This window comes from Cydia pomonella, chromosome 13 (assembly GCF_033807575.1).
Source record: "Cydia pomonella isolate Wapato2018A chromosome 13, ilCydPomo1, whole genome shotgun sequence".
NCBI classification, from domain to species: domain Eukaryota; kingdom Metazoa; phylum Arthropoda; class Insecta; order Lepidoptera; family Tortricidae; genus Cydia; species Cydia pomonella.
Genome location: NC_084715.1, coordinates 5921575 through 5949118, shown reverse-complemented (window position 1 = coordinate 5949118; position 27544 = coordinate 5921575). Strand labels below are relative to the sequence as shown.

The 27544-nt window shown below is 38.3% G+C and overlaps 1 protein-coding gene across 1 annotated transcript; it reads left to right on the top strand.

The window, feature by feature from the left end:
- Positions 1-82: 82 nt before the first annotated feature.
- On the top strand, positions 83-26833 carry LOC133524037 (NFX1-type zinc finger-containing protein 1-like). The gene is made up of 14 exons (XM_061859811.1): positions 83-951; positions 1168-1390; positions 2228-2273; positions 2514-2748; positions 3558-3719; positions 4275-5141; positions 6278-6427; positions 7302-7449; positions 8800-8883; positions 9262-9536; positions 10550-10696; positions 21108-21282; positions 24503-24642; positions 26562-26833. The coding sequence occupies exons 1-14, from the start codon at positions 265-267 to the stop codon at positions 26628-26630; spliced, it is 3408 nt and encodes a 1135-aa protein (XP_061715795.1). The 5' UTR covers positions 83-264; the 3' UTR covers positions 26631-26833.
- The last annotated feature ends 711 nt before the right edge of the window (positions 26834-27544 follow it).

Here is a 27544-nt window from a genome sequence, read left to right as displayed (position 1 = left end):
AATAGAAAGTCACCAACGAAATTCCCGGACAGAAAATCCGTCCGTAAATTTTTAAATCTGGTAACACTATTTAGTTTAGTCTGACGTTGACTTGACATTTGACATTGTTGACAACGTTTTGAACATCGTAGTGACGTTTATGAAAATACTTTGTGTTAAATAATCTTATTTATATTCAAAATATAATTGTGTATATAACAGAATGTTGTGATACTCAAATTCTATGTTAGCTATTTAACGGTATATCTCGAAATATTTCTAGACATGTCTGACACAAGCAAGCCTTCACTTCGTATCGACTGGTTTGATGGCACCCTTATCGAAGAAACCAGGTCAAATACTGGCCGAAATGCATCAGAATTTGCTGATGAAGAAAAACCGGCCACGCAAGCGACGGCCGAAGTCCCACAGTTCCAGAAAAAACCTATAGGCTATAAGAAATTACTAGATATCTCTATGCTCAATCCGCCGGCTCTAACCTTAGAAATATCACATAAAAACAGCTTCTGGTACCTCATGGATAGTGAATTAAAAGGAGATTTTATAGTGCTGATTGTAAGAATACTGGCTAATGTGTATAAATCGCTCGAACCTGGTGAAAAGTCTATGATTATAACTGTGTTAAAATCTAAGTTTTTAAAATCAAACTTTTTGAAAACCTTGAAAGAGTATCTAAGTGGGTTACCGGCTGTACGCGTGGTAGAAAAAAGAATGAATTCTCAGTTGTGGGATGATGTGGAATCTTTTTACTTCAATGTCCTGGCTATTTGTGAAGGAATTAATAATTTTAGTGGTAAAAATAGGGAATATTTGAGTGAAGCTCGATCCTTGTTGGAGGACTTAGAAAGTAGTGCAATAGGAGTTAAGGAAGAGCATACAGAAAGGTTTAGAGATGAGCTGTTTTATGGAATAGAGGATTTAAAAACTAAGCTATTAAATAGTTTAATTAAGGTAATAAAAATTTCAGTGTTTAATCGCAATTTGTCTAAACATTCTGCCTATCTTTTACTTCTATAATGAATATTTACAGGAAATTAATACAAATAAACCTATTGTAATTTTGTTTTGTGTGTGGCAAATCTTATGGCAGTATTGGTATAAAATCCACCTCAGAAATGAATAAATGCCATTATATAAATCTAAATCTCCAAATTAATTACTTTCTAGGAGTCTTCGGAACCAACAAGTTCACAAATCAACATAAGTAAAGATAACAACCACTTCAAAAACCTGAACATCTTCCCAACCAAAGTGGACTTACTCGGTAACACTGCACTTAACATACATCCTAACATAATAAATGGTGCATATGCTAGTGTGGAACATTATTTAAATGTACAATTCAAGTTGCTGCGGGAAGATTGCTTTGGACCGTTGAGAGAGAGCATAAGTAAGAATATGTGTATAATAACCTGCTTATTCCTGAAGATTGTGGTCAGTTATAGCAATAAGAGAATTAACAATTACTTTAACCTTTATAAGGGTGTCTGGAATTATTGAAAATTGAACTCTATCACATGGAAATTAACCCATTCATGGCCAAGACCCGTCGAGCGTACACAATATGCCGGGCCACCATACAAACCGTTTTTAGCTAAAACGTGTGACTCAGCTTATGGGTCTCTGGCCTGGCGCGCACAGTAAATAAATCGCCGCTTATGAAGCCGGCCAGTTGAACAACATTATGCAACATTTTTACTAACCACCTTTTTTCTGTGCCTATGAAAAAAAAATTGCAGTTTGTAAGAATGAACATTTTTACTTATTACGTATTTAACTTGCTGTGTTTGTTGTTGTTGTTTGGTTCTGTTAATTAAAGATAGACGGGTAGTCTATCTCGCCGCGAGATACTGTCGCGCCAATCGTGTGCAAGCCCGGCTGACCGTGTCAGAGGGCCTACCGCAAACCACGTACGATGTTTTGCCTCTCTACCGCCCTTGTAAATTCGTATGTAAGTGTGACAGGGAGGCAACACGTCTAACGTGATTGGCAGGAGGCTCTCTGAGCACAGGATGTATTATACGAATGGGAATGCCCTGTGACGATCTCCCCAATAAATGTTATGTTATGCCAATACCCACATTGACTTTAACCATACTTTGCACTAACTTTCCTATTGGAATCAATTTACATAAGTACACTAATGTATTGATTACGATTGTTGAACAACCCTAAACATATGTATACATACTTAATATGTAGTAATGTTTTTATTTTTCAATTACAGGTAAATATATGGAAAATCCTAATAAAAGAAGACATGAAAATATAAGGTAAAAATTTTAATGTTTGTCAAGCCATTTCAGTCAGTAGGAAAAAGCGACAAATTAAAAAAATGAAGGTATGAAGGGTAACCATCCCATAGAAAATTTGAATTTCGCGCCTTTTTCTACTGACAAAGTAGTATGGCAGATTATATGTCAACATATTCACTAAGGTTAATAAATAGAAGTTATAAAGATATAGCTGTTACATTTAACCATTCAGCAAGTTATTATATGCTCCTATTTCAGAGTATATCCTAAAGTGAGAATCATCCGCACATACATAAACAACAACAAAGTTGGTCACCTAGTAGACATCGCATGGACAGATCGCATCAACCACGGCCTGTTTGACAGCAAGAAATATGCGTGCAGCAAGCGACTTATGTTTGGCTCTCTTTTGCTCTTCACTAGTGATAACTTTGAGACAATATTGTGCGCCACTGTACTGGATTCAGGATTAAATTTGCTGAGTGATGGATATGTAAGTATTATTAATATATAATTACCATGAAATATGTAGGTTACATTGATCAGTTTCAAAATTTAAAAGTCTCTTACTCCCCGAATATGCATTAAAAAAACAATGTCATAATTGGTTTTTACTCCTCTAACGATTTCACAGAGAAATATTTAAATATCGAATTATCTCAAAAAAAAAAAAGGTTTAGTTCGTGATCTAATTTATACTAATATAGGGAGCGTGCATGAATTGTAGGAGGCAGCACAGGAGTCAGATGTTTGGCGCGAGGCGTAAATGTGATGATTATTGTTCCGATGTAGCCCACAAGATGGCAGAATCTACGATGTACAAGAAAACACGTGACGTGTAAATGTAAATGTTTATGGTTCCGATTCAGGCCACAAGATGGCAGACCCTCCAACGCGCACGGCCCCTATTAGGGTTACTTTGATACCCCCTTTTATTTCGACGGATTTTGACAGTAACCTAAATCAGTGGGGCGACACTCCTTGTTTCGGGTATTCTCGGCTCCATTCGGCTCAGCATTACTCCGAGCAATTATTAGGGTTGGCACAACTTTACGTCGAGATAATGACTTGAATTTTGACAACCCGAAATAGCCGAAAGGGATAGTGCCATACATTAGAAAGGGACAGCATGATTCGTCCCTGAATCGCTGTCAAACTTCGGTTTTGTAGGAGTGTAATTTCTGTACGGTAGTACTATTATTTATTCTGTGCCTAAACCCTAAGAGTTAAGGAATAAAACGAAATTGAATAAATGCCTGCATTGCTTAATTTTCCGCCTACTAAGTATCTACGTTTTTTCAGATTGCAGTATCGTTTCACAACCCCGTTTCTAAGACAATATTCGAGCAACCGTTTTTAATGGTGGAGAGTGAAGTATTCTTCGAGCCCTACCATAGAGTTTTAAAAGTCATGCAGGAATCTATGGACGACTTGCCTATGAAAAAATACATTGTTGATGTGCAGGTAAATTAGTTTGCATTTGTTTGTCATATTTCTTGTACAAGGTGTTTTGGGTAATTCCAAATACTTCAGGATGTTGGGTAAATTAAAAAATCAACCATAATTCTATTATTTTAGATATAAATACCCGGCATTATAAACCTTTGGTACATAGCAAACCTCAGTCGCGCTGTATATGTATATAGTCCAGAAAAAAAGTTCCCTAAAATAATGCAAAAATGATGAACTAAATGATTAGAATCCTTTATAATACCAAAGATAATTTGAAATAGAGGTGGATTGTCAAAGAAAGCTTTATAGCCACAGTAAATTTACTGCCATCTTTCGACACATGACTAAAACTTTTAGAACACCATTTGACTTTGATTCTTATTCTTTCACTGATATGTGTTAAATTTGTTAAATATCAACAAGTGGCGCCATCTAATAGATCAAAGACAAAAGGTATGTCGACATAGTTTCGAGCGATGGCACCATAATCTTTAGGTTGTGCCCGGTAAGATGGCGCCACTTTTTGATATTTAACGAATGAATACTTATTTAAAGTTTATTTTCTAGACACAAACTCAACTGCCAGCCTACCTAACCCCAGAAACGATATACACCATACCCAACTGCAAAGAAGACGCCTACATCCCAGTCTTAGACACCGACCAGTGGCCGACACCCTTCGACCTCGACCAATCCCAACTAGAAGCTTATAAGCTAGCTTTAACTAGAGAATTCGCTGTCATACAAGGCCCTCCAGGCACTGGTAAAACTTTTATAGGGGTCAAAATCGCTTCAACACTATTGAAGAATTTGTCCTTAGAAGGTACACCAATGTTGATTATCTGTTATACAAATCACGCCCTAGATCAGTTCCTTGAAGGCATTTTAAAAGTTACAGATAATATTGTAAGATTAGGAAGTCAAAGTAAGAATAAAACTATGGAGCAATACACTTTGAATAGTATGAGGACGAAAATCAAATGCAAATATAGCTATCTCTATTCTAATAAAAGAAAAGAACTAGAAAAGATTTTGAATGAAATGACAGAAGTGCAAAGTGAGATAGAGAAATGCGAGAAAGAGATAATTTCTTATAAAAGTATAAAACCTTACCTAAAAATTGATGGTAAATTGTTCGAATTGAAAAATTCAAATGAAGATTCAGTACTCACTTGGTTGTTTAGTCATTTAGATGATAATTTTGAAGATGATGATGATGTTGAAGATTGGGAGAAGTTTGATGATTTGGACATCAGTACTGATAAGTTGGATACTTGTTTTTCTGAACAAATGGCTTTAAAAGACATGGAGAGCATGAGAAGTAGCATGAAGTATGTTAAAGATGTTACTGAAGATCTTGATGAGGCAAAGAAAATGGAGGAGAAATTTTTGGGTAAAATTGATAGAGTTAGGAGAAGATTGAGTTGCTTTAAGGTGAGAAATATTTCTACAACATCAGCTTTATTACTAAAAATCCATGACAAGATTTAAATAAAATACTATTCATCCACAATATCCACTAAGATTATCTGAACAACAGTTCATAATCGTTAATGGAAAACTCCAATATACTTAAATAATGTGTCTGCCATGATCGGGATCTGCCATCCCGATCAAAGTTCGGAATCTGCCATCCCGATCAAAGTTCGGAAACCGGTTAAATTTCCAACCCGTTGTCATGTACTTGGCGCAAAACCTTTTAATTTCGGTTTTACTCGAAAAACCTTTATTTTTAAACCGGTTTTTATGAGAACAGTTCTTGTCAAATTAACCGGTTAATTCCTATGTCGGTGTCTATGTTTACGTGGCACACCACCAGGCCGGCCGGCCTTTTCGTCGCTCATCGAATTAACCGGTATTTTTAGGTTACAATAAAGTTCTTAAAACGTTCGGGTTCTTATAAAAGTTCATCTATCATTCAGATGATCAATGTGGATATTTTTGTCTACTAAAGTCTTCAAGGTGATCAAGTAACGACGCTAAGTACCAAAAAATCGCATAATTATATTCTTGGCTCTCTGATCGTGCCGGCATTCAATGCGTGCCAGGACATAGCGGGTCAATATACGAAATTGTTGGCGCTTAGCGTCCTTACTTTAGCCGTAGCGTCTTTAAATTTTCTTCAAGAACAAAGCATCTAATGTTTAAAAATGATCAAGTTATGTTTTAATAAGAAACAAATTCTGAATGTTGCCTAAGCTTTATTTTGATATGTCGTAAAAAATATTCTTGGTCTTACCAAAGAGAATTTGAAATAGAGGTGGATTGTCAAAGAAAACTTTGTAGCCACAGTAAATTTACTGCCATCTTTCGACACATGATTAAAACTTTTAGAACGCCATTTGACTTTGATCCTTATTCTTTCACTGATATGTGTTAAATTTGTTAAATATCAAAAAGTGGCGCCATCTAATAGATCAAAGACCAAAGGTATGTCGACATTGTTTCGAGCGATGGCACCATAACCTTTAGGTTGTGCCCGGTAAGATGTCGCCACTTTTTGATATTTAACAAATTTCAAATTCTCTTTGGTTTTACTTACCAACTCTAGTGTTAATATCTTATTTCAGAAAAATATACTACAACAAAATAAAAATAGATCACAGATAACAAATATCACCGATCTTCATAGTTTGGAGCCAGAATTACGCTGGAACATATATCACATGGCAGTGGATAACATAAAAAATGAACTGATGGCGAAAATGAACGCGTTGATGGTAAATTCTGATTTAACCTTTTACGATTTTTACACATTATATTAGAAACGGGACTTAATCGCGTATTAAGTTCTAAATTTACCTCCGACGTTTCGAGGACCGCGTTGTCCCCGTGGTCTCGGAGAAGACTGGCTAAAGTTGATATCAACATCTTCTGGCCGCGCGAGTTTTTCGAACTACCCGCACTTGGTCTTGTTTATTGACTTGAACATTTTGCGCACTAGGGATGTTACTTTGTCGACACACAACACTAACGATATTCAATAATTCTATTTTTAATATCGACAGTCAAAAAATCGAATATCGTTAGTGTTGAGTGTCGACAGAGTAGCATCCCTTGCGCGCAAAACGTTCAAGTTAATAAGACCAAGTGCGGGTAGTTCGAAAAACTCGCGCGGCTAGAAGATGTTGATGTCTACTTTAGCCAGGCTTCTCCGAGACCACGGGGACAACGCCGTCCTCGAAACGTCAGAGGTAAATTTGAAACTTAATACGCGGTTAAGTCCCGTTTCTATGAGTTAATAATTATTGGCAAATTGTTGCCAAATAAGATTCTAATTGTGTATTTCGTCCAAAGCTGCATACATTTAGGGCCACCTTAGATACTGAATTTAGAACCTGATTGTGTATGGTTAAATCTGTCAGTTGTATCTAACAGTTTCATAATTTACCTAACCTCATATATCTGAGCCCATAAATAGGCTGTGGTGGTCTGGAATTAACCAGTTACATGTTATGATTTTATTTGAAATCTAATTGTCAAGACCTATATGTGTAGCGAGAAAAAAAGGATATTTGGCCCTTAGCTGTGCATTTATTTTATTTTAATCAGAAAATTAAAAAAAAAACTTTCTTGTTTCCCTGCTTATTGCAGGAACAGCATTCCACCGTAAGCGAAGAACTGGAGGAGGTAGCAACTCTCATAGATGGTGAAGTGATGTCTACAGCACGGGTAGTAGGTGTCACCACTACCGCCGCCGCCAGAAGACACGATCTGCTCAAACGACTTATGTCGCCCATAGGTAAGAACCTAAGCTGTAAGCGAAGAATTAGAAGAGGTAGCAACGCTCATCGATGGTGAAGTGATGTCTACTGCACGGGTATTAGGGGTCACCACCAACGCCGCTGACAGAAGATACGATCTACACAAACGACTTATATTGCCCTTAGGTAGGTTAAGTTAAGGAAGAATTAGTTCGATGGTGATGTCCACGGCACGGGTAGCAAGTGTCATCACTACCGCCGCTGCTAGAAGAAACGATCTGCTCAAGCGACTCATGTCGCCCATAGGTAGGTTACTACAGTAAGGGAAGAGTTAGTTCGATGGTGATGTCCACGGCACGGGTAGCAGGTGTCATCACTACCGCCGCCTCTAGAAGATACGATCTGCTCAAGCGACTCATGTCGCCCATAGGTAGGTTACTACAGTAAGGGAAGAGTTAGTTCGATGGTGATGTCCACGGCACGGGTAGCAGGTGTCATCACTACCGCCGCCGCTAGAAGGCACGATCTGCTCAAACGACTCATGTCGCCCATAGGTAGGTTACTACAGTAAGGGAAGAGTTAGTTCGATGGTGATGTCCACGGCACGGGTAGCAGGTGTCATCACTACCGCCGCCGCTAGAAGATACGATCTGCTCAAGCGACTCATGTCGCCCATAGATAGGTTACTACAGTAAGGGAAGAGTTAGTTCGATGGTGATGTCCACGGCACGGGTAGCAGGTGTCATCACTACCGCCGCCGCTAGAAGGCACGATCTGCTCAAACGACTCATGTCGCCCATAGGTAGGTTACTACAGTAAGGGAAGAGTTAGTTCGATGGTGATGTCCACGGCACGGGTAGCAGGTGTCATCACTACCGCCGCCGCTAGAAGGCACGATCTGCTCAAACGACTCATGTCGCCCATAGGTAGGTTACTACAGTAAAGGAAGAGTTAGTTCGATGGTGATGTCCATAGCGCGGGTGGTAGGGGTCACCACTACCGCCGCCGCTAGAAGACACGATCTGCTCAAGCGACTCACGTCGCCCATAGGTTGGTAAATAAATTAAGCGTTATTGTTAATGCATTTCGAATATTACAAACAAAAAAATTGAGAGTCTTTGCAAACAAAAAAGTTTCTACGATCGACTCGGGTCTCTAACAAACAACTCGAGTATATACTTAACTATGTGAATCTGAAAAACTGAGTCTAGTTTCAATGCAGAGGACTCAAAGGACTCGAGTCTCAAACAACACTAGTTTGATTTGATACGTGAAGTATATGTATCAAGTCAACAATTTTACACTTTTCGGGATCAATCATCAGGGCATCTCGTACAACATAAACGATTTTTAATAAATTTGTAGTAGATATGACTTTTTTTTTTCAGTCATAGTAGAAGAGGCAGCGGAAGTATTGGAAGCTCACATAGTGGCGTCGCTTACGAAACGCTGCCAGCATTTGATACTTATCGGTAAGTTAAATTAAATAAGTATGCATAGAATTACATTACTAACATTATTCATTGTATACCTACCTTTAGTGCGGCAACCGAAGCAACATATTGAATTAATGAATGAATTAATCAATCAATTATAACGATGCTGTTATTCTAAATTAAAAAAGTACCGCCGATAAAACTGTAATACCTTATTAAAATTGTATAGTCAGTTGTATTCAAATTTCTCACAACACAACTGACACAGTTATCCGATATTTTTGCGCGCTTCGTTACGCCAGATATTATTGCAGGCACTTATAGATCATTGACGCCGATCATATTCAAGAATTTTTCATGTCCATTATTATAGTTTCAATGCATCATTTGATAATTATTTTCTCAAATTTTCAGGGGACCACAAGCAGCTAAAACCATCAGCAGCCCACTACAAACTAGCAAAAGACTACAACCTCGAAATATCCCTTTTCGAGCGCATGATCCGTAACGGGATACACGCACGAACCCTCACGATACAGAGACGAATGCGACCAAAATTCACCAGTCTTATAGTACCCGCGATATATGAGAGACTTGATAGCCACCCTAGTGTGTTCGAATATAAGGATGTGAGGGGAATGAAGGAGAATTTGTGGTTTTATAGCCATAATATTGATGAGGATTCTGAGGTAAGTAGCCTTTTTTAACATTTAAAGTGTAGTTTTATAGCAAAGACGAATGCGACCAAACTTCAGTCTTATAGTAGCCGTGATATATGAGAGACTTGATAGCCACCCTAGTGTGTTCGAATATAAGGATGTGAGGGGAATTAACGAGAATTTGTGGTTTTATAGCCATAATATTTATGAGGATTCTGAGGTAAGTAGCCTTTTTTAACATTTAAAGTGTAGTTTTATATCAAAGACGAATGCGACCAAACTTCAGTCTTATAGTACCCTCGATATATGAGAGACTTGATAGCCACCCTAGTGTGTTCGAATATAAGGATGTGAGGGGAATGAAGGAGAATTCGTGGTTTCATAGCCATAATGTTTGTGAAGATTCTGAGGTAAACATAGTACTTTTATTTAAAGTTTTATAGAAAAAGTCGCAGAGACGAATGCGACCAAACTTCAGTCTTAATAGTTTCGGTGATATATGACTTAAATGAGGCACTTGATTGCCACCCTAGTATGTTCGAATATAAATATGTGAGGGGTATGAAGGAGAATTTGGTTTTATAGCTATTCTTAAAGGCCGGCAACGCACTAACAACCCCTCTGGTGTTGCAGGTGTCCATGGGCGGCGGTAATCGCTTAACATCAGGTGATCCGTCTGCTCGTTTGCCTCCTCTATCATAAAAAAAAATTATGTTTGTGAGGATTCAATATACTTTTTTTAGCATATAAAGTGTACCTTTATAGAAAAAGTCGCAAAGAAATTGGGACCAAATTTCACCAGTCTTATAGTTCCGGTAATATATGAGTATTGTGTTTGAGTACAAAGATGTGAGGGGATCAAGGGAAATTTGTGGTAGCCCATGGGGGGGGGGGGGGTACTAATCCCGAGATGTCACATGTGTGTTGCCTTTAGACACATGTACCCACTTTTGAAAAAACCCATATTGTAGTCCGTGACAAAACGTTATAAGACTCGTCTTCCCATTATCTATAAAATATTAACTTAATGTAACCAACTCCAGGGTCTCGAAGATAGTTGGAGCCACAAGAACACGTTCGAAGCGAAATGGTGCGTGGCCCTGGCGGACTACTTGCGCAAAATGAAGTATACACCGGCGGAAATCACCATTCTGGCAACGTACACTGGACAAGCGACGCATATTAAAGAGGTCCGTATTCAAATTTAATTAAAACCAAAGAGTTAAAATAAAGGCGTGCCTCCTACTTTTTTGATAACCTAGAATTACTTACTACACAATGCTAGAAGCTAGAGTGCCATGTAAATTAGCAGTGCAATTCCAACAGAAATTCTGATAAAAAAAAGTCCTTATTGTACATGAAGCATACGGAACCTTTGATGGAAAACCACATACATATTTAGGTGGGTCCAGCCTTGCAGCCTCGTGAGGAAATTTCCTCGCAGGGCAAACGCCCGCCCTCGCGCGACCGCGTGCTCGTGTTACTTTTGCCTCTGCACGTTTGCGTCACCCGAGACAATTTGCTCGGCAACATGGCGACACTCAGTCAGCTGTTCAAAATGGCACCGCACGTCATAACTGGATTTTACTATTTAAAGCAATTTATAAGAAAATGAGGAAGAAAAGAAGGACACGACAATTTGCGACACTCGTTACTATAAATTTTTTCTAACGTCGTCATGTTTTGACAACTTTTAACGTAAGTACGAATTCGTCAAGACGTCGTGGAAAGAAATTTGTTTCATGCGTTTCGTTTCATTAAATGTCGATGTATTTAATGGGACAACCAAAGCGATCTGGGGATTGGTCTCATGGAGAAAGTTGTTTAATATAATGTACAGTCAGCGTCAAATACTTTGCAGCAGTCAAAGTAGCCAAATAGTTCGGTACACCATACTAAATATATGGTGTACCGAACTATTTGGCTACTTTGGTTTGGTTGCTACAAAGTATTTGACGCTGACTGTACAATAATTCAAATATAGTGTACACTAATCCAAATATATGTACACTAATAAATAATAATGTAAAGTCGCAAATTTAAGGGTTTAAGGCCCACCTGCACCATCCCACTAACCCGGGGTTAAGTGGTTAAACCGTTAACCTAGTGTCAAATTGTACCGGTGACCATGGTAACTCCAGGTTTAACCGATAACCCCGGATTAGTGAAAGTTACAAGTGGGCCTTATTGAAATAAAAATACCCCTTGTAACGGTTTCATAAAAAATATTTAAAAATGTTAACTTGGTGATGGTATTTAGAGAAATTATAATGTCACTCTTAGCGCCACTTAACCCCAGTAACTGTGTACCTGTTGTAAATATCTAGCTTGTATTGGTACTAACATAGTTTTAAGAGTCCTTATTCCTACAGACGAGCGTATTTTGTAAAATGCTTCCTTTTTCATTCAAGATTACGACGTAACTATTAGTATTTATTCAAAAACTGGTAACGTACTTAAATAATCGTTTCCTAAACTAGCGGCTCCAACAGTTCAAATTTTCATTTTCTCTTTTAAACCTCTTTTTTAATGAGTTTTTTTGGGAGTCTTTTCCAAATTTTGCAGTGAGATGTGGCGTTTCGGTTCTCAATTTTGCTGTAAACAAGAATCATTTGGTACATGAATGACTACAATTTGATTCAACATATCTCGTACGAGGGGCTGGAATGATTAACAATCGAAGATTCATTTGAAAAATCTGATAAAATACCTTCCGAGTTTTCTTCATTTTTTTGGCGAAAACAGGGTTTTATTATATTTTTTTTCCGCAAATTGTACGCATATTGTGCTTTAAAAATAATATTATAGCAAACTGTAACTTTATGTTAACCTATAAAAAAAAATCATAACTATGGGACCTACATTGCCGTAAATTTATATTTTTTTAAAACACGTATAAATCACGCAGCAGCGACGCCCCGCTCTCAGTCCGCGCGGAGCGCGCTTAGAGGACGGACCTGTGCTCGATTGTCAGGCATTCGTTGCGATCGTAATCAGCTATAGACCAATAGTGGGACCGGATTTTTGCCCTATAAGTTTCGATAATTCTAAAGAGTGAAAAGTGATGTTTATCTGGTATGGGACATATTTTTAAGCATATTTGTAATATATGAAGAAAATTTAGAACGAGCGTTAGATATAAATAAGGTATTTATGTATTTTTATTGATGAATTTTGAATATTGAATTAAAGTACAAAATTTAAGCATCGTCTTTTATAATATGTATGAGGCTTTATGCTATCAAATTTTTAGAAAAAAAATCAACGTGCTACTTTGTCAAACTCAAATTAGCTTATTATTTTGTCAATATTGAACTAAAGTTTGAAAAATCCACAATATCATTTCTAAATTCTTAAGTTAAAAGGCAAGGCAAAAAATTAGAAGAATAGGATATGTGCTTTACAATTAATATGCGTTTTTTGTCCTGTAAGATCTAATATTGAATTAAAGTCCGTAGAGATAAGTCTATTACTATAAAATAATATATGCAGCCATTTTATGGAAAGGTAGAAATATCTGTGTGTAGCTTGCATTGTAATAGTAAAATCAACTTAAAAAGGCGCGAAATTCATAACCACGCCGCGCTGGTCCGTCAACATGTCGGCTCGGCGCGCGGGAGCCTATCGTAGCCGACCTAGTGAGCGATAGATACCTCGCCCCGCCCGCGCCCCCCGCTCAGCTTCGCAAGCGCTGTTTGTCTTTTCTTTCAAATCATTCATTTGTTTGTTTATCGTGCACATAAATTAAATGCGGACATTACATGAATTTAATTATAGAATAAAAGTTATTATGACTTCAAAATGAGTGAAAAATGTTTGATATGTGTACTGTACTGACTTAGTAACAGAGAAAAAACGAGGAATTGAGCAGTTAATAACTGCGAGCAAATAATCTTTCTTGGTGATGGGAAAGTTAAATATTTCTACGGGAAGGAGGAACTACGTTTCCATAAAAAGTGTAGATCGAGTCGAAGGCTATACCGGCGTACAAAAGACTAATGGAGGTGGCATCAGAGGGCTTACCGCGAACCACGTTCGACGTGTTGCCTCCCTGTCATACTTACGTACGAATTTACAAGTGCGACAGAGAGGTAACACGTCGAACGTGGTTCGCGATAGGCCCTCAAATGTACAGCCAAGTGACGATGATGAAAATTACATTTTCAAAACTTTTGTCTTTTGTTACCATTGTGTTAGCCGCCTGTACTTACTTTCAACATATATTAGTAGTTTATGTTACTGCTACATAATAAAAGGCATTAAAATACACGAGTGTGGGCTTAGGAAACGAACGAAGTGAGTTTCTTCAAAAGATCACACGAGTGTTTTAATGCCTAATTATCTTATACCTTTAAACGAGCAATTCTTGTATATATATATTTCCGGGATCTCGGAAACGGCTCTAACGATTTTGCTGAAATTTGGTATATGGGGGTTTTTGGGGGTAAACAATCGATCTAGATTAGTCTTATGTTTGGGAAAACGCGTGTTTTCGAGTTTTCATGCGTTTTTCTTTCGACGCAGAATATGGTCGCTAATTTCGTATTGCCGGCCACTGTCCGTCTGGTCCAGCGGGTTAAGACGCGGACTGCTTACGGGTTCGAATCTCGCCTGGTGACTAACTTTTGTTTTTTTTATATGTTCAATTTTATATATAATTTTTTAATTTTTATTGTTTTAGACAAGTTTAATTTAGTAAAAGAATGTAGTTAAGATTATCACCTATACACCACCATATTACAATAAATAGTTAGTTATAACCGAGCAAAGCTCGGTCGCCCAGGTACTGTATAGTTATTGCAGGTAGTTCGCAATCACATTTTTAGCACAGGCATTATAAGAGAGGTATGGGCATTGTAAATGTCATCTGGCTCTGTGTGGTAGGGCACAGCACAGCGGATGTCATTCCAGATCTAGAGCAGAACCCAACTGGGGAAGTACCTCCACCTTACAGAAAATCGCAGCCAAATAACACTAGACCCTACTCATAGTGTTGTGTTCCTGCCGGTGAGTAAGGGTGCCAGAGCTCAACGAGGGGTGGGAGGGTGTTAGGGTCGGCAACGCGCATGTAACTCCTCTGGAGTTGCAGGCGTACATAGGCTACGGATACTGCTTACCATCAGGCAGGCCGTATGCTTGTTTGCCACCGACGTAGTATAAAAAATAAAATAAAAAAAAACACACAATTAAAATATTTCATACGGCATGTGGTAATTATTTGTCTCAGTGTAAACAAAAATATATCATAATTATGATATCAATTTTCAAATTCAAAATGGCGGGCATGTTTTATAACTTATTTTAAGAAATTATGAGTAGTTTAAGACTTTAAAAAGCAAGAAATTGTTTCTTGCTTCTGTTTGTATATGTATCATGTAGAATTTGATGTTTTCATTATTTTTGAAAGTCCTCAGGGTGCCGATTACGAAAATGACATCCATTATGGAACCCAAGATGGCGGACATTCATTTTTCTTAAAAATCGGTATGGGTGTCATCTCCGAGGTTCTTCGAGGTACCGATTACGAAAATGATGTCCATTTTGCAATCCAAGACGGCGAACATTATTTTTTCTTAAAAATCGATATGGGTGTCATCTCCGAGGTTCCTCGGGATTCCGATTACGAAAATGACGTCTATTTTGAAATCCAAAATGGCGGACATTAATTTTTCTTAAAAATCGATATGGGTGTCATCTCCGAGGTTCCTCGGGGATCCGATTACGAAAATGACTTTCATTTTGGAATCCAAGATGGCGGAAATTATTTTTTCTTAAAAGTCGATATGGGTGTCATATCCGAGGTTCCTCGGGATTCCGATTACGAAAATGACGTCTATTTTGAAATCCAAGATGGCGGACATTAATTTTTCTTAAAAATCGATATGGGTGTCATCTCCAAGGTTCCTCGGGGTTCCAATTACAAAAATGACGTCAATTTTGGCGGTTCTTGTTGGTGCAGATTTCAAAAATAGAGACCATTTTAGAATTAAAGGTGGTTGATATCACGGCTACACACATCGACACCCATTTCAAAAAGTAGCGTCCGCCATATTTATTTTCAAAATAGATGCCATTTTTGAAATCCACACCCCTAAAAACCCAGAAAACAACACCCATGACGACTTTTTCAAAAAAGTGACGTCCGCCATCTTTATTTCCAAAATGGACGTCATTTGTAAAATTAGTACACATACATCATACAACATGAAAACTAAAAACATTTCTATCCTCTTTTGGGCAGTTGTGTAAGTCTGTGATAACCCTAGGTAGGTACGGAGACCTTGAGCGGTGTCGGCATTTACGCAAACATCAAAGGCGTCGGCCCACTTACTTTTTACACTGTGCTTTTAGTGTGTAAACGAAAACGTCACATGATATTCAAAAGAAAAGTTATTTTATCTTATACCTTTAAACGAGCAATTCTTGTATATATATATATATATATATAATTATATTTCTGTGATCTCGGAAACGGCTCTAACGATTTCGCTGAAATTTGGTATATAGGGGTTTTTGGGGGTATACAATCTATCTAGATTAGTCTTATGTTTGGGAAAACGCGTGTTTTCGAGTTTTCATGCGTTTTTCTTTCGACGCAGAATATGGTCACTAATTTCGTGTTGCCGGCCACTGTCCGTCTGGTCCAGCGGGTTAAGACGCAGACTGCTAAACGAGTGTTACGGGTTCGAATCTCGCCCGGTGACTAACTTTTGTTTTTTATATATGTTCAAGTTTATATATAATTTTTTAATTTTTATTGTTTTACACAAGTTTAATTTAGTAAAAAAAAAATGACCTATGTAATAAGAGAAATCGACAATAGATGGCGTTACTCTGTGACAAGTGCTGTAAGGTTAAAATCGATTGTAAATAATAATAATTGTCAGTTCACATTTTACTTTTTAAGTTTATGTAGATTATCACCACCATATTACAATAAATAGTTATAACCGAGCAAAGCTCGGTTGCCCAGGTACTATATTACTAACTGTACTAGGTTGCCTTTTTAACAAGTTGGTCCAGTCCATGGTTGCCTACATTTTATATAAAAATCGGTTAATCTAGGCGACCATTAACTGGACCAACTTTTTTAATACGGCAACTTTCAAATAAGCTCTCATTTGATATATCATACGATGAAATAACAAACAAAAAAACTATCCGTACACAATCTTACAAGGCAACCTACTTGAAATGTATCACTGTGAATTTTGTCTTACATTTATTTCTTATCAGAAATAAATAACATGAGGGTGCATATACCTTATAACGTATCTCTATATAACTATCGGTTATCAATATTAGCATTAGCGGTTAACAACAACATTCCCCTTAAAAAAAATAACTATCGCGAGGAAAATACCAAGTCCAAACATCTGAAAAAAATCGGGAAAGAAAAGCTGCAACTGGCTTTTAAAATGGTACAAGGAAGGGTGGTCATCTGTATGAGAATGTGTTTTTTTTGTTTGTGCAATAAAGTTTAAATAAATAAATAATATTCATTTAACGCGATAACGAATTCTACGTGAACGAAACCGCGGGCAATACCTATTATAGTAACAACAAAATAACAATTTTCTATTGCTATTAATTTAAAACACGCTTTAGGAATTTTTTTGATGGACCGTAGACGCAGTCAAGGGCACCCCGCTCCCCACTACCGTTGTTCGCTGCCTCCTGCCACAGCGCGCGGCGCGCGCAAACTTGCCGCGCGTTTGAAACGTAACGTATTTATATAAGCAAGGAATGCATACATATCAGTAATGAGTGTCGCCGTGATTTTATATTTCTAAATTTTTGTTTAGTAACTGAGATCATTGTTGATGATCGATTATTATTAACTCTACAAACTTTAATTCAATATTAGCTATACTGCTTAACCTGAAATCAATATCTAGACAAGCACATTGTCTACATGTCTAACTTTTTACTAGAATACTAAGTTGATCGACAATATCGTAATTTTGCAATATCAGCAACTCTAATTCTATATTTACAAAATAACTCGTGTTTTTACGTTTACCAGAAAGCAGCTGTTCCAGATTTCTAAAAACTGAAAATTGTACATAAATTGAAGTGTTATTCGATATTCTAAAGTTTTCTGTAACTTTAATTCTATATTTACTTAGTTATTAGCAAAAATTAAAATATTTAATATAACCGAAAGCTCAACCTTAAAATTTCTAAATTTTTACCAAAGTATTATTTAACATACTCCCAATGACATATCAAAAAAGAAAAAACTTTAATATTATCGAAACCCATTTTTGTTCAACCGCTGGTCTACTACGGAGTTCCGAGAAGTGCTATATACTGCGATTAGAAAATCTTAATAAAAGTTCATTTTTTACACTATGCTTAACAGACTCTCGCTTATTGATGGATTTTCAGTGGTCCTTTTTTTCATACTACGTCGGTGGCAAACAAGCTTACGGCCCGCCTGATGGTAAGCAGTATCCGTAGCCTATGTACGCCTGCAACTCCAGAGGAGTTACATGCGCGTTGCCGACTCTAACCCCCTCCCACCCTCGTTGAGCTCTGGCAACCTTACTCACCGGCAGGAACACAACACTATGAGTAGGGTCTAGTGTTATTTGGCTGCGATTTTCTGAAAAACGCATTTTTACTTGAAATTACGTTAGGGTTTGCATTTGCATTATTATTTTTAACCCGGATGAAGTCCAAGTTCTCATGATGGAGTCAGGAGTTGGTCACCAGAACTCCTAATCTACTCATTATAATCCCATCGTGTTTGGGCTCAAAAGATTTGCCCTGACGAACACCATCGATCTAGATGAGGTCCAGGGTCTCATGATGGAGTCAGGAGTTGGTCACCAGGACTCTTTATCTACTTATCATAACGCCATCGTGTTTGGGCTCAATAGATTTGCCCTGACGAGCACCATCAATCTAGATAAAGTCCAGGGTCTCATGATGGAGTCAGGAGTTGGTCACTAGAACTCCTAATCTACTCATTATAATTCCATCGTGTTTTGGCTCAAAAGATTTGCCCTGACGAGCACCATAGATCTAGATGAGGCCCAGGGTCTCATGATGGAGTCAGGAGTTGGTCACCAGAACTCCTAATCTACTCATCATAACTCCATCGTGTTTGGGCTCAATAGATTTGCCCTGACGAACACCATCGACCTAGATGAGGTCCAGGGTCTCATGATGGAGTCAGGAGTTGGTCACCAGAACTCCTAATCTACTGATCATAACTCCATCGTGTTTGGGCTCAATAGATTTGCCCTGATGAACACCATCGATCTAGATGAGGTCCAGGGTCTCATGATGGAGTCAGGAGTTGGTCACCAGAACTCCTAAACTACTCATCATAACCTCATCGTGTTTTGGCTGAATAGATTTGCCCTGACGAGCATCATCAATCTAGATAAAGTCCAGGGTCTCATGATGGAGTCAGGAGTTGGTCACTAGAACTCCTAATCTACTCATTATAATTCCAACGTGTTTGGGCTCATGAGATTTGCCATGACGAGCACCATCGACCTAGATGAGGTCCAGGGTCTCATGATGGAGTCAGGAGTTGGTCACCAGAACTCCTAATCTACTCATCATAACTCCATCGTGTTTGGGCTCAATAGAGTTGCCCTGACGAGCACCATCAATCTAGATCAGGTCCAGGGTCTCATGATGGACTCAGGAGTTGGTCACCAGAACTCCTAGTCTATTCATCATAACTCCATCGTGTTTGGGCTCAAAAGATTTGCCCTGACGAGTACCATCGATCTAGATTAAGTCGAGGGTCTCATGATGGACTCAGGAGTTGGTCACCAGAACTCCTAATCTATTCATCATAATGGTAATTTGATGGTGCTTGTCGGGGTAAATCTATTGAGCCCAAACACGATGGAGTTATGATAAATAGATTACGAGTTCTGGTGACCAACTCCTGACTCCATCATGAGACCCTGGACTTTATCTAGATCGATGGTACTCGTCAGGGCAAATCTTTTGAGCCCAAACACGATGGAATTATAATGAGTAGATTAGGAGTTCTAGTGACCAACTCCTGACTCCATCATGAGACCCTGAACATCATCTAGATTGATGGTGCTCGTGAGGGCAAATCTATTGAGCCCAAACACGATGGAATTATAATGAGTAGATTAGGAGTTCTGGTGACCAACTCCTGACTCCATCATGAGACCCTGGACTTCATCTAGATCGATGGTACTCGTCAGGGCAAATCTTTTGAGCCCAAACACGATGGAATTATAATGAGTAGATTAGGAGTTCTAGTGACCTACTCCTGACTCCATCATGAGACCCTGGACTTTATCTAGATTGATGGTGCTCGTCAGGGCAAATCTATTGAGCCCAAACACGATGGCGTTATGATAAGTAGATAAAGAGTCCTGGTGACCAACTCCTGACTCCATCATGAGACCCTGGACCTCATCTAGATCGATGGTGTTCGTCAGGGCAAATCTTTTGAGCCCAAGCACGATGGAATTATAATGAGTAGATTAGGAGTTCTGGTGACCAACTCCTGACTCCATCATAAGAACCTGGATGGACTTCATTCGGGTCATAAATAATAATACAAACCCTAACGTGATTTCAAATAACACTGAAACTCTATAGCACTAATGTGCGCAAACGATTGGCATCTTGACTAGGCAGCATGGGTGCGTAGCCACCATGCCAATCGATACGACAACGAAACACTATCTGTCTCTCTCTCGTACTAATATGCACAAACGATTGGCATCTTGGCTGGGCAGCATGGGTGCGTAGCCAACATGCCAAACGTTTACGATACGACAAGGAAACACTATCTGTCTCTCTATCGCACTAATATGCGCAATCGATTGGCTTCTTGGCTAGGTATCATGGGTGCGTAGCCAACATGCCAATCGTTTACGATACGACAACGAAACACTACTGTCTCTCTATCGCACTAATATACGCAAACGATTGGTATTTTGGCTAGGCACCAAGCAAGTGTGTGGCCAACATGCCAATCGTTTACGATACGACAACGAAACACTATCTGTCTCTCTATCGCACTAATATACTTTATTTATACCTGCAGTCATTTACTAACTTCTTCATTTTCCATTGGTGTGAAAGAGACAGAATATCTTAGAGCAAGGGTTATAGTACACTCTGTAGTCTGTACACTTAGTAGTAGTGTACATAAAAAAAACTACTGTGCATATAAAATAAAATAAAGAGTGCCCATATGATATCATATAACACTAAAATTAATGTTGCTTGAAATTATATTGAAAACTATCAAGATTATTCTAGTCTGCATTGAAACGCGCGTCGCGTTGCCGGCGCTCGCGTACCGAGCGCCAACGCCATCTATCGAGCGTTATTTCGTGAAATCGGAGAACGCTCCAAGGATTAAGGGCTCTTAAGTTTTTTTGTTATTGTACCATTTGTAACTAACACTATGAGCCTGAGCTTCAAAATAAAGGTTAATTTAATTTAACAGGTTAAACCGCTAACCCAGTGTCAAATTGTACTGGTAACCATGGTAACTCCAGGTTTAACCGGTTAACCGGGTTAGGGGATGGTGCAAGTGACGCCTACTAGATAACATTATGAATGCCTCTAAAATGTTTACAGCTCACCAAGACCTACGACTCTCTCCGAGACGTCAAAGTGACAGTAGTGGACAACTACCAAGGTGAAGAGAATAGGATAGTCATATTGTCACTTGTGAGGAGTAACAGAGACAACAAGATCGGGTTCCTTTCCGCTGAAAATAGAATCTGTGTGGCGCTTTCTCGTGCTAAGGAGGGTAAGAGATGAAATAAAATGATTATTTGTATGACTATAGAGTCCAAAGTGTCAGTGGCGGAGAACTAACAGGAAAAGAAAAGGATAGTCATATTGTCGCTGGTAAGGGGTAACAGAGACGACAAGATCGAGTTTCTTTCCGCTGAAAATAGGATCCGTGGGGCTCTGCACTAAGGAAGGTAAGTGTTGTAATAACGACCTTATGTGTATGAGAATATAGCTGAAAGTGTCTGGTCGATAACTAATAGTGGATGGAACAATAATCCTCCATGCCGAAAATCTCGTGAAAGCCGAGAAGGACAAGTCCAGTAAGTACCTATACTTGACCCGCGAGATTACCGCCATGTGGGATGTTGACTCGACGATCATTGTCCCGATAGTCGCTTCAGCGAACAGTCTCATAGCGAAGAGTCTCGACCAACACCTAGAGAGACTCGCTAGGTGGCTGGATCTAGGGCCAGATGCAGAAGGCGTAATCTTGGACACGGCGCGGATAGTGCGGCGGTTCCTTTCTCTGTGGCCCTGACCACCGGCAGCTTGGGCCCTGCCCCGCTGCTGGCGGCACCCTAGGTTAGGTTATTTTTTGTGTTTTTATATTTTACTTTTATATCCATTTTGTAAAATAAACAACCTAAGTATGAAAGATAAATAAAGGAATTAATGTTCATAGATGGATTCGATAATCCGTTGGACCTTCAAGATTGTTTATTTTTAAGTACGCTGTGAATTGGAATGTCCAAAAACGAAACACTATAACAGAGACAGAAACAATATTCATTTCCGCTAAAAATAGAATCTGTTTAGCATCGAAGGCGAGTATTGTAATAACGACCTTACCGAATGAGAATAGAGTTCAAAGTGATTTCGTGGATTCTTAGCCTATTTATAGCCTTTTCGTTTAATTATGTACATTTAACCTTCCTAAAAAAATTGAAGTTCAATGTCAAACGTGGACGTTTCGTCACAGGCCTTATAGGGAGCATGCATAAACTGTAGGGGGCGGCACAGGAGACGTCAGATTTTTGGCGCGAGGTAAATGTTTATGCTCCCAACGTAGCCCACAAGATGGCAGGACCTACTATGCACAAGAAAACGTAGATGGCAGCACTTGCTTTGGCGTGAAGTGTCAATGTACGCGTTTATGTTTCCGATTCAGGCTACAAGATGGCAGGCCCTCCAACGCGCACGGTCCCTAGTCCCTATAGAGTATTTCTGATGACGGGTGTAATTTGGTTTGACGTTTAAAGAGTGCGAGGACAAGAGAAATTTAGTCGATGTCTATAAAATTATGACGTAAGGCAGTACCTTTATGTATTGTTTAAATATTGTTAGTTCGTGTCATTCACGTTGACGCGCAGATTTATCAAATCTAACCTTTAACAACATGACAACACGAGTTAAGACACGCGTCTTCGTGAATGACACGATCTATATTGGCTTTTACTATAAAATGAAATGTCAAACTGACTAGAGTCAGATGTCAGGTATTTACAGTTGCCATAAGGAGGTTTGCAAATAGATAATAAAGAAACTAATACTCTTAATTAATATTGTTTTCGTCAAGGATGAGCCACATTTGTTATTCATTATTATGACTTGGAAATTGCTTGGTATCGATATCGAAAACACTTGATATTAATTCACTAGCACTGGTACTTATTTCCCCCGACAAACCGGGCTCTGCTTATCAGTCAAATACCTACTTTTTGACAATACAATCAAGTCATCTTTTTTTCGAAGTGTCATAAGGTTTAACCGCTATGGAGTTTATATGAACGACGAGCATGTGACGTCACGGTCAAATTATACTTAAAAATAATCAAATAGCACTTCTATTTTGTTAATTTTCTGAGCAAAATGTACAGTGAAATCTTATATATAAAATGTAATGTATGGTAAATAAATACGAGCATAGTTTAGGAAATAAGATCGAGTTTCTTTTGTTTAATAAAATATATAAGTGAATAGAAACGCAACTCTGTTCCAATTGACTATTGGTTTAGATTTCATTGAGGTAATTACTGTAATTAACAATGTAGGTAGTGTATTAAAATAGTATGTAAATTATCTTACCCTGCAACGGCAATTTGACCCAAACTTGACCGAATTTCAGTTCGATTAGCGACGCATGACGGAACGTTATTTATTTTTATTTTACCTTTATTGCACAATACAAAAAGAACAAATGGCAGACTTAATAGTGGAGGCCCCGCACGAAATCACCTTTTCATACAAACGTAGTCCTCATTTTCCTCTTTGGATATTAACATTATTGAAAATATTTTGACACAATTTGTTGTATATCAAGCACAGCTATGCCCCAACGTTTGATTTTTTCGCTTTGGTTGATATACATGAAATCATGTAAAAATATTTTCAAAAATGTCAATATCCAGAGAAGAAAATGGAAACTACGTTTGTATGGAGAACCGGCCGTCCTCTTTCCTCTTAGATAAGGCATTTTCTACCAGTCAACCATTGGGACAAACAGAAACTTATAATTGGTGCGGAAAAGAAAAAAAACGTTATGCCGATAATAAGTACAAAATAAGTACAGTACAATCTCGCTAATCCGGCACTAATACAGACACAAGAAACCCGGGTTAATGGAAAATTTGGATTACTGGTTAGTTAGTATTTGCACTCACTGAGCACAAATGCAATTCGCTACTTGACAGATAATGTCAATCGATCTTGATTTTCCTGAGGATCAAATATCTATATGGGACTCATGGCATTTGAGCAACACAAAGGTCAGAAATGAGAGTTAAAGTCTGACGCTCGCACTCGACAATTGAAACGCCTTTAACAAAATAATATTGTAATGTGATGTCATATTACATTAGTCTGTCCTAAATGTATGGAAGATCAAGAAAATTGCTATTTCGACCCTGAAATATTGCGTTTATGTATACAGGGCGTCCCAAGACTATGGGACATCAAGGGAAAGTACCTTAAATATCGTAGATAGGATATTTTGCTGAAAGAAGACTTTACGTTATTTTTAAAAGTCAGTAATTCTGCATTTAAAGATTTTCTAAGAATTACTTGCTTCAGGCCTGTTTTTCGCATAAGTGCACAGTCTTGTTATAGTAAAAGGTCTTTGGAATAAATAGAGCAAAAAGAAAAGATGATGTTCCAATGAATTTTCGCTCAAGCTGAAACGGAGGCGCTTCGCGCTCGCTAGGTCAATTACTTAATATTTATCTATATTCTTTCAGGTTTCTACATATTCGGAAACATGAACGTTTTACAATCTGCTAGTCGGCTATGGAGGCAAATCAACACGAGATTGGTGGAGCATAACGCTATAGGCGACAAAATAACGCTTTCGTGTGATACACATAAAACTACTGTTGATGTAAGTATGCTTAGTCATTTATACTTCGTTTTTTTTTTTCAGCATTAGAAAGAAGGTAAGCGATTTTGACGTGTCTTTTTATTGAAAAACACGTTTGAAAATAATGTTTTGTTTATTAGATGGTGTTTTGTTTATTGTTTATGATTGTGATTCAAATACGACAAAAATGAACTATAATCAGGGTTTTTTTAGCTAGCTTCACATCACCTCAACTACTAGTAGGGTTGCTTTGCTGTCTGAATTTCCCCTGACATGTCAGGAGTTTTGGTCTTTTGTCAGGATTGACGAATGATTTTTGGAGACCTTGCAAGAATTGTCAGGATTTTTAAGGTTAGGGTTCCGTACCCAAAGAGTAAAACGGGACTCCACTGAACGGAAAGTATTACGCAACCCTCGGTGGGCGAGTCCGACTCGCACTTGTTTGGCTTATGGGAAACAAGCCATGGCCACGCAATTATTTGAAGAGCGCAAACCTGCCCGCGTAGCAACGTGCCAATTGTTAACGCTCGGTAGCGAACGAAACGCAACTGTCACTGTCGCACTAATAAGGAAGAGTGACAGAGAGAGATGGCTACGCTACGCTACGGAGGGTTAACGATTGGCATGTTGACTACGCGGGCAGAATCACTAATGTATTTTTAATTACATCCAGTAACTACATTATAACGCGGTCTTTATAATTTCTATTAACTCATTTACTACCGTACAGAAATGACACTTCCTACAAAACAGAAGTTTGACAGCCATTCAAGGACGAATTATGCTGTCCCTTTCTAATGTATGGCACTATCCCTTTTGGCCATTTAGGGTTGTCAAAATTCAAGTCATTATCTTATCTGTGGTCGTGCACGTATAGGGACGTCAAGTTGTGCCAACCCTAATTATTGCTCGGAGGAATGCTGAGCCGAACGGAGCCGGGAAAAGCCGAAAGGAGTGTCGCCCCACTGCTAATAGTTCATGTTCATGTTCAATTACTTCTCTTGTGAAAATAAAAAACAAAAAAAGCGCTATTTTTTTGTCTGAAATCAGCGAAATATTGTTTTATCTAAGAAGGTTATAACTGGTATAGTAGAGTTGTGCCCGCTCGGTCTTTAAAAAGAGCGCATCGATCTCGGTCAATCGGTCAAACGAACTTAGTTCGCTCTTTTAGGTCCTTTAGTTCCTTTAGTTCAGGAGCAAATCTCAAGATCTGAATGAGTATGACTAGGTTATATCTTGCTCTCGCTCGCAAATAAACAGAGCGAGAGCGTGAGAGAGCGAATTTCTTGACCTTGACTCATTCCGATCATTCGCTCCCGACCGATTTGTTACTTGGTACTGAGGGCGAACCACGTTCGACGTGTTGCCTCTCTGTCGCACTTATAAATTCGTACGTAAGTGTGACAGGGAGGCAACCCGTCGAACGTGGTTCGCGGTAGGCCCGCTGACATACCGACTACTGAACTAAAGGACCGAGACCGATTAAGAGCGCTTAAGATGAACTAGTTCCTTTCGGTCTGTGGTGGGATTTTATTCCTTTTAGTTCTTCGGTCCTGACCGACTCAAGCCTATGGTATAGCTAGGGACCTTGCGCGTTGGAGGGTCTGCCATCTTGTGGCCTGAATCGGAACAATAAATATGTACATTTACACGTCACGTGTTTCCTTGTTCATAGTCGGTTCTGCCATCTTGTGGGCTACATCAGAACAATAAACATCAAATTTACGCCTCGCGCCAAAAATTACAGTACAGTTCATGCACGCTCCCTATAAGTAGTGAGAGCAACACTATCTGTTATCAAATGAAAATGCTATCAATTTTGATATTTACTATCTCATTTAATAACCATTGAATTTTATAACACACGAAAATTACCTAAAGCTGTAAAGAACCGGTAGTATTTAATAATGATAGCTATTAAATACTTATATTTATTGCAGGTATCCAATGTCCATGACATGAACGATCAAGACACGTGTATATCGTCGTGTGGAATGAAAAACACTTGAACAATATAATGCATTTTATTTCTAACTCGTGATCTAACTAACATGATGGTGCTCAAAATAAAAAGGTCCCAACTGACATGAACGTTAAGGAATATCGACTTAATGCAGTTATAGATAAGACTTGAATTCAAATGGCAGATGGAACCTTTTTATTTTCTATAATAAATACTTTATTTGTATTAAAATTATAAGCTTGCAATGTTAGTTTTATTCGTTCGCCTTTTCTTTACTTACATAATGAAATAAATTATCCATCCAAATCTTTAAAAAAAAAATCTGGCTAAAATTAAGTAGCTAGAGTCAGACCAAGCTAAGTTGGCAGTGATTTTGATAGCCCAGCCTGTGCAAGTGTTAAGTAAACGTCATAATTTCATAGAAGTTTAATGCACTGTCTGGGCTGTCAAAACCGCTGCCAACTTATCTTGGTCTGACTTTAATTATAATTTTAAATTAAGTGAAAATTTAGGTCTCGAGTTCAACTCTCGAGACGAAAAAAAAATTAAATTTAAATGAGGTACAAATAACATTTCAGTAAGTGATTGAACTTGATACCAGTCAAATAAAAACTTATTCTTCATATATTAAATATTTATGTTAATGAATGAATGCAACCAATCCAAGGTGAAAAGTAAATAAACAGCTGTTTTAACAATGCTGCACTGAAGCAATTATATGTAAATATTTTATTGATATATGCTATGTTTTATACCCCAGATAAAATGACGGTTCTATTGACTAATTTACGACCCGTTTTTGTACCGATTTTGTGCTAAAACGACAGATTGATTTAACAACTTTGCACAATTGGACTGTCATCATAGTTTCTGGGAAACAAAAGGCTGAACTGCAATAGTACATTACATTACGACACAAGTGCGAAAAGTAGGGAATAACCTTTTTCCACGTGTATTGTA

What these genes read in the sequence shown, in the direction of transcription:
- LOC133524037 (XM_061859811.1), top strand. Translation starts at nt 265, where the DNA reads ATGTCTGACACAAGCAAGCCTTCACTTCGTATCGACTGGTTTGATGGC. An exon ending in TATTAAATAGTTTAATTAAG is followed by an intron (nt 952 to 1,167) that starts GTAATAAAAATT and finishes ATTACTTTCTAG; the next exon opens with GAGTCTTCGGAACCAACAAG. An exon ending in ATATTGATGAGGATTCTGAG is followed by an intron (nt 9,537 to 10,549) that starts GTAAGTAGCCTT and finishes AACCAACTCCAG; the next exon opens with GGTCTCGAAGATAGTTGGAG.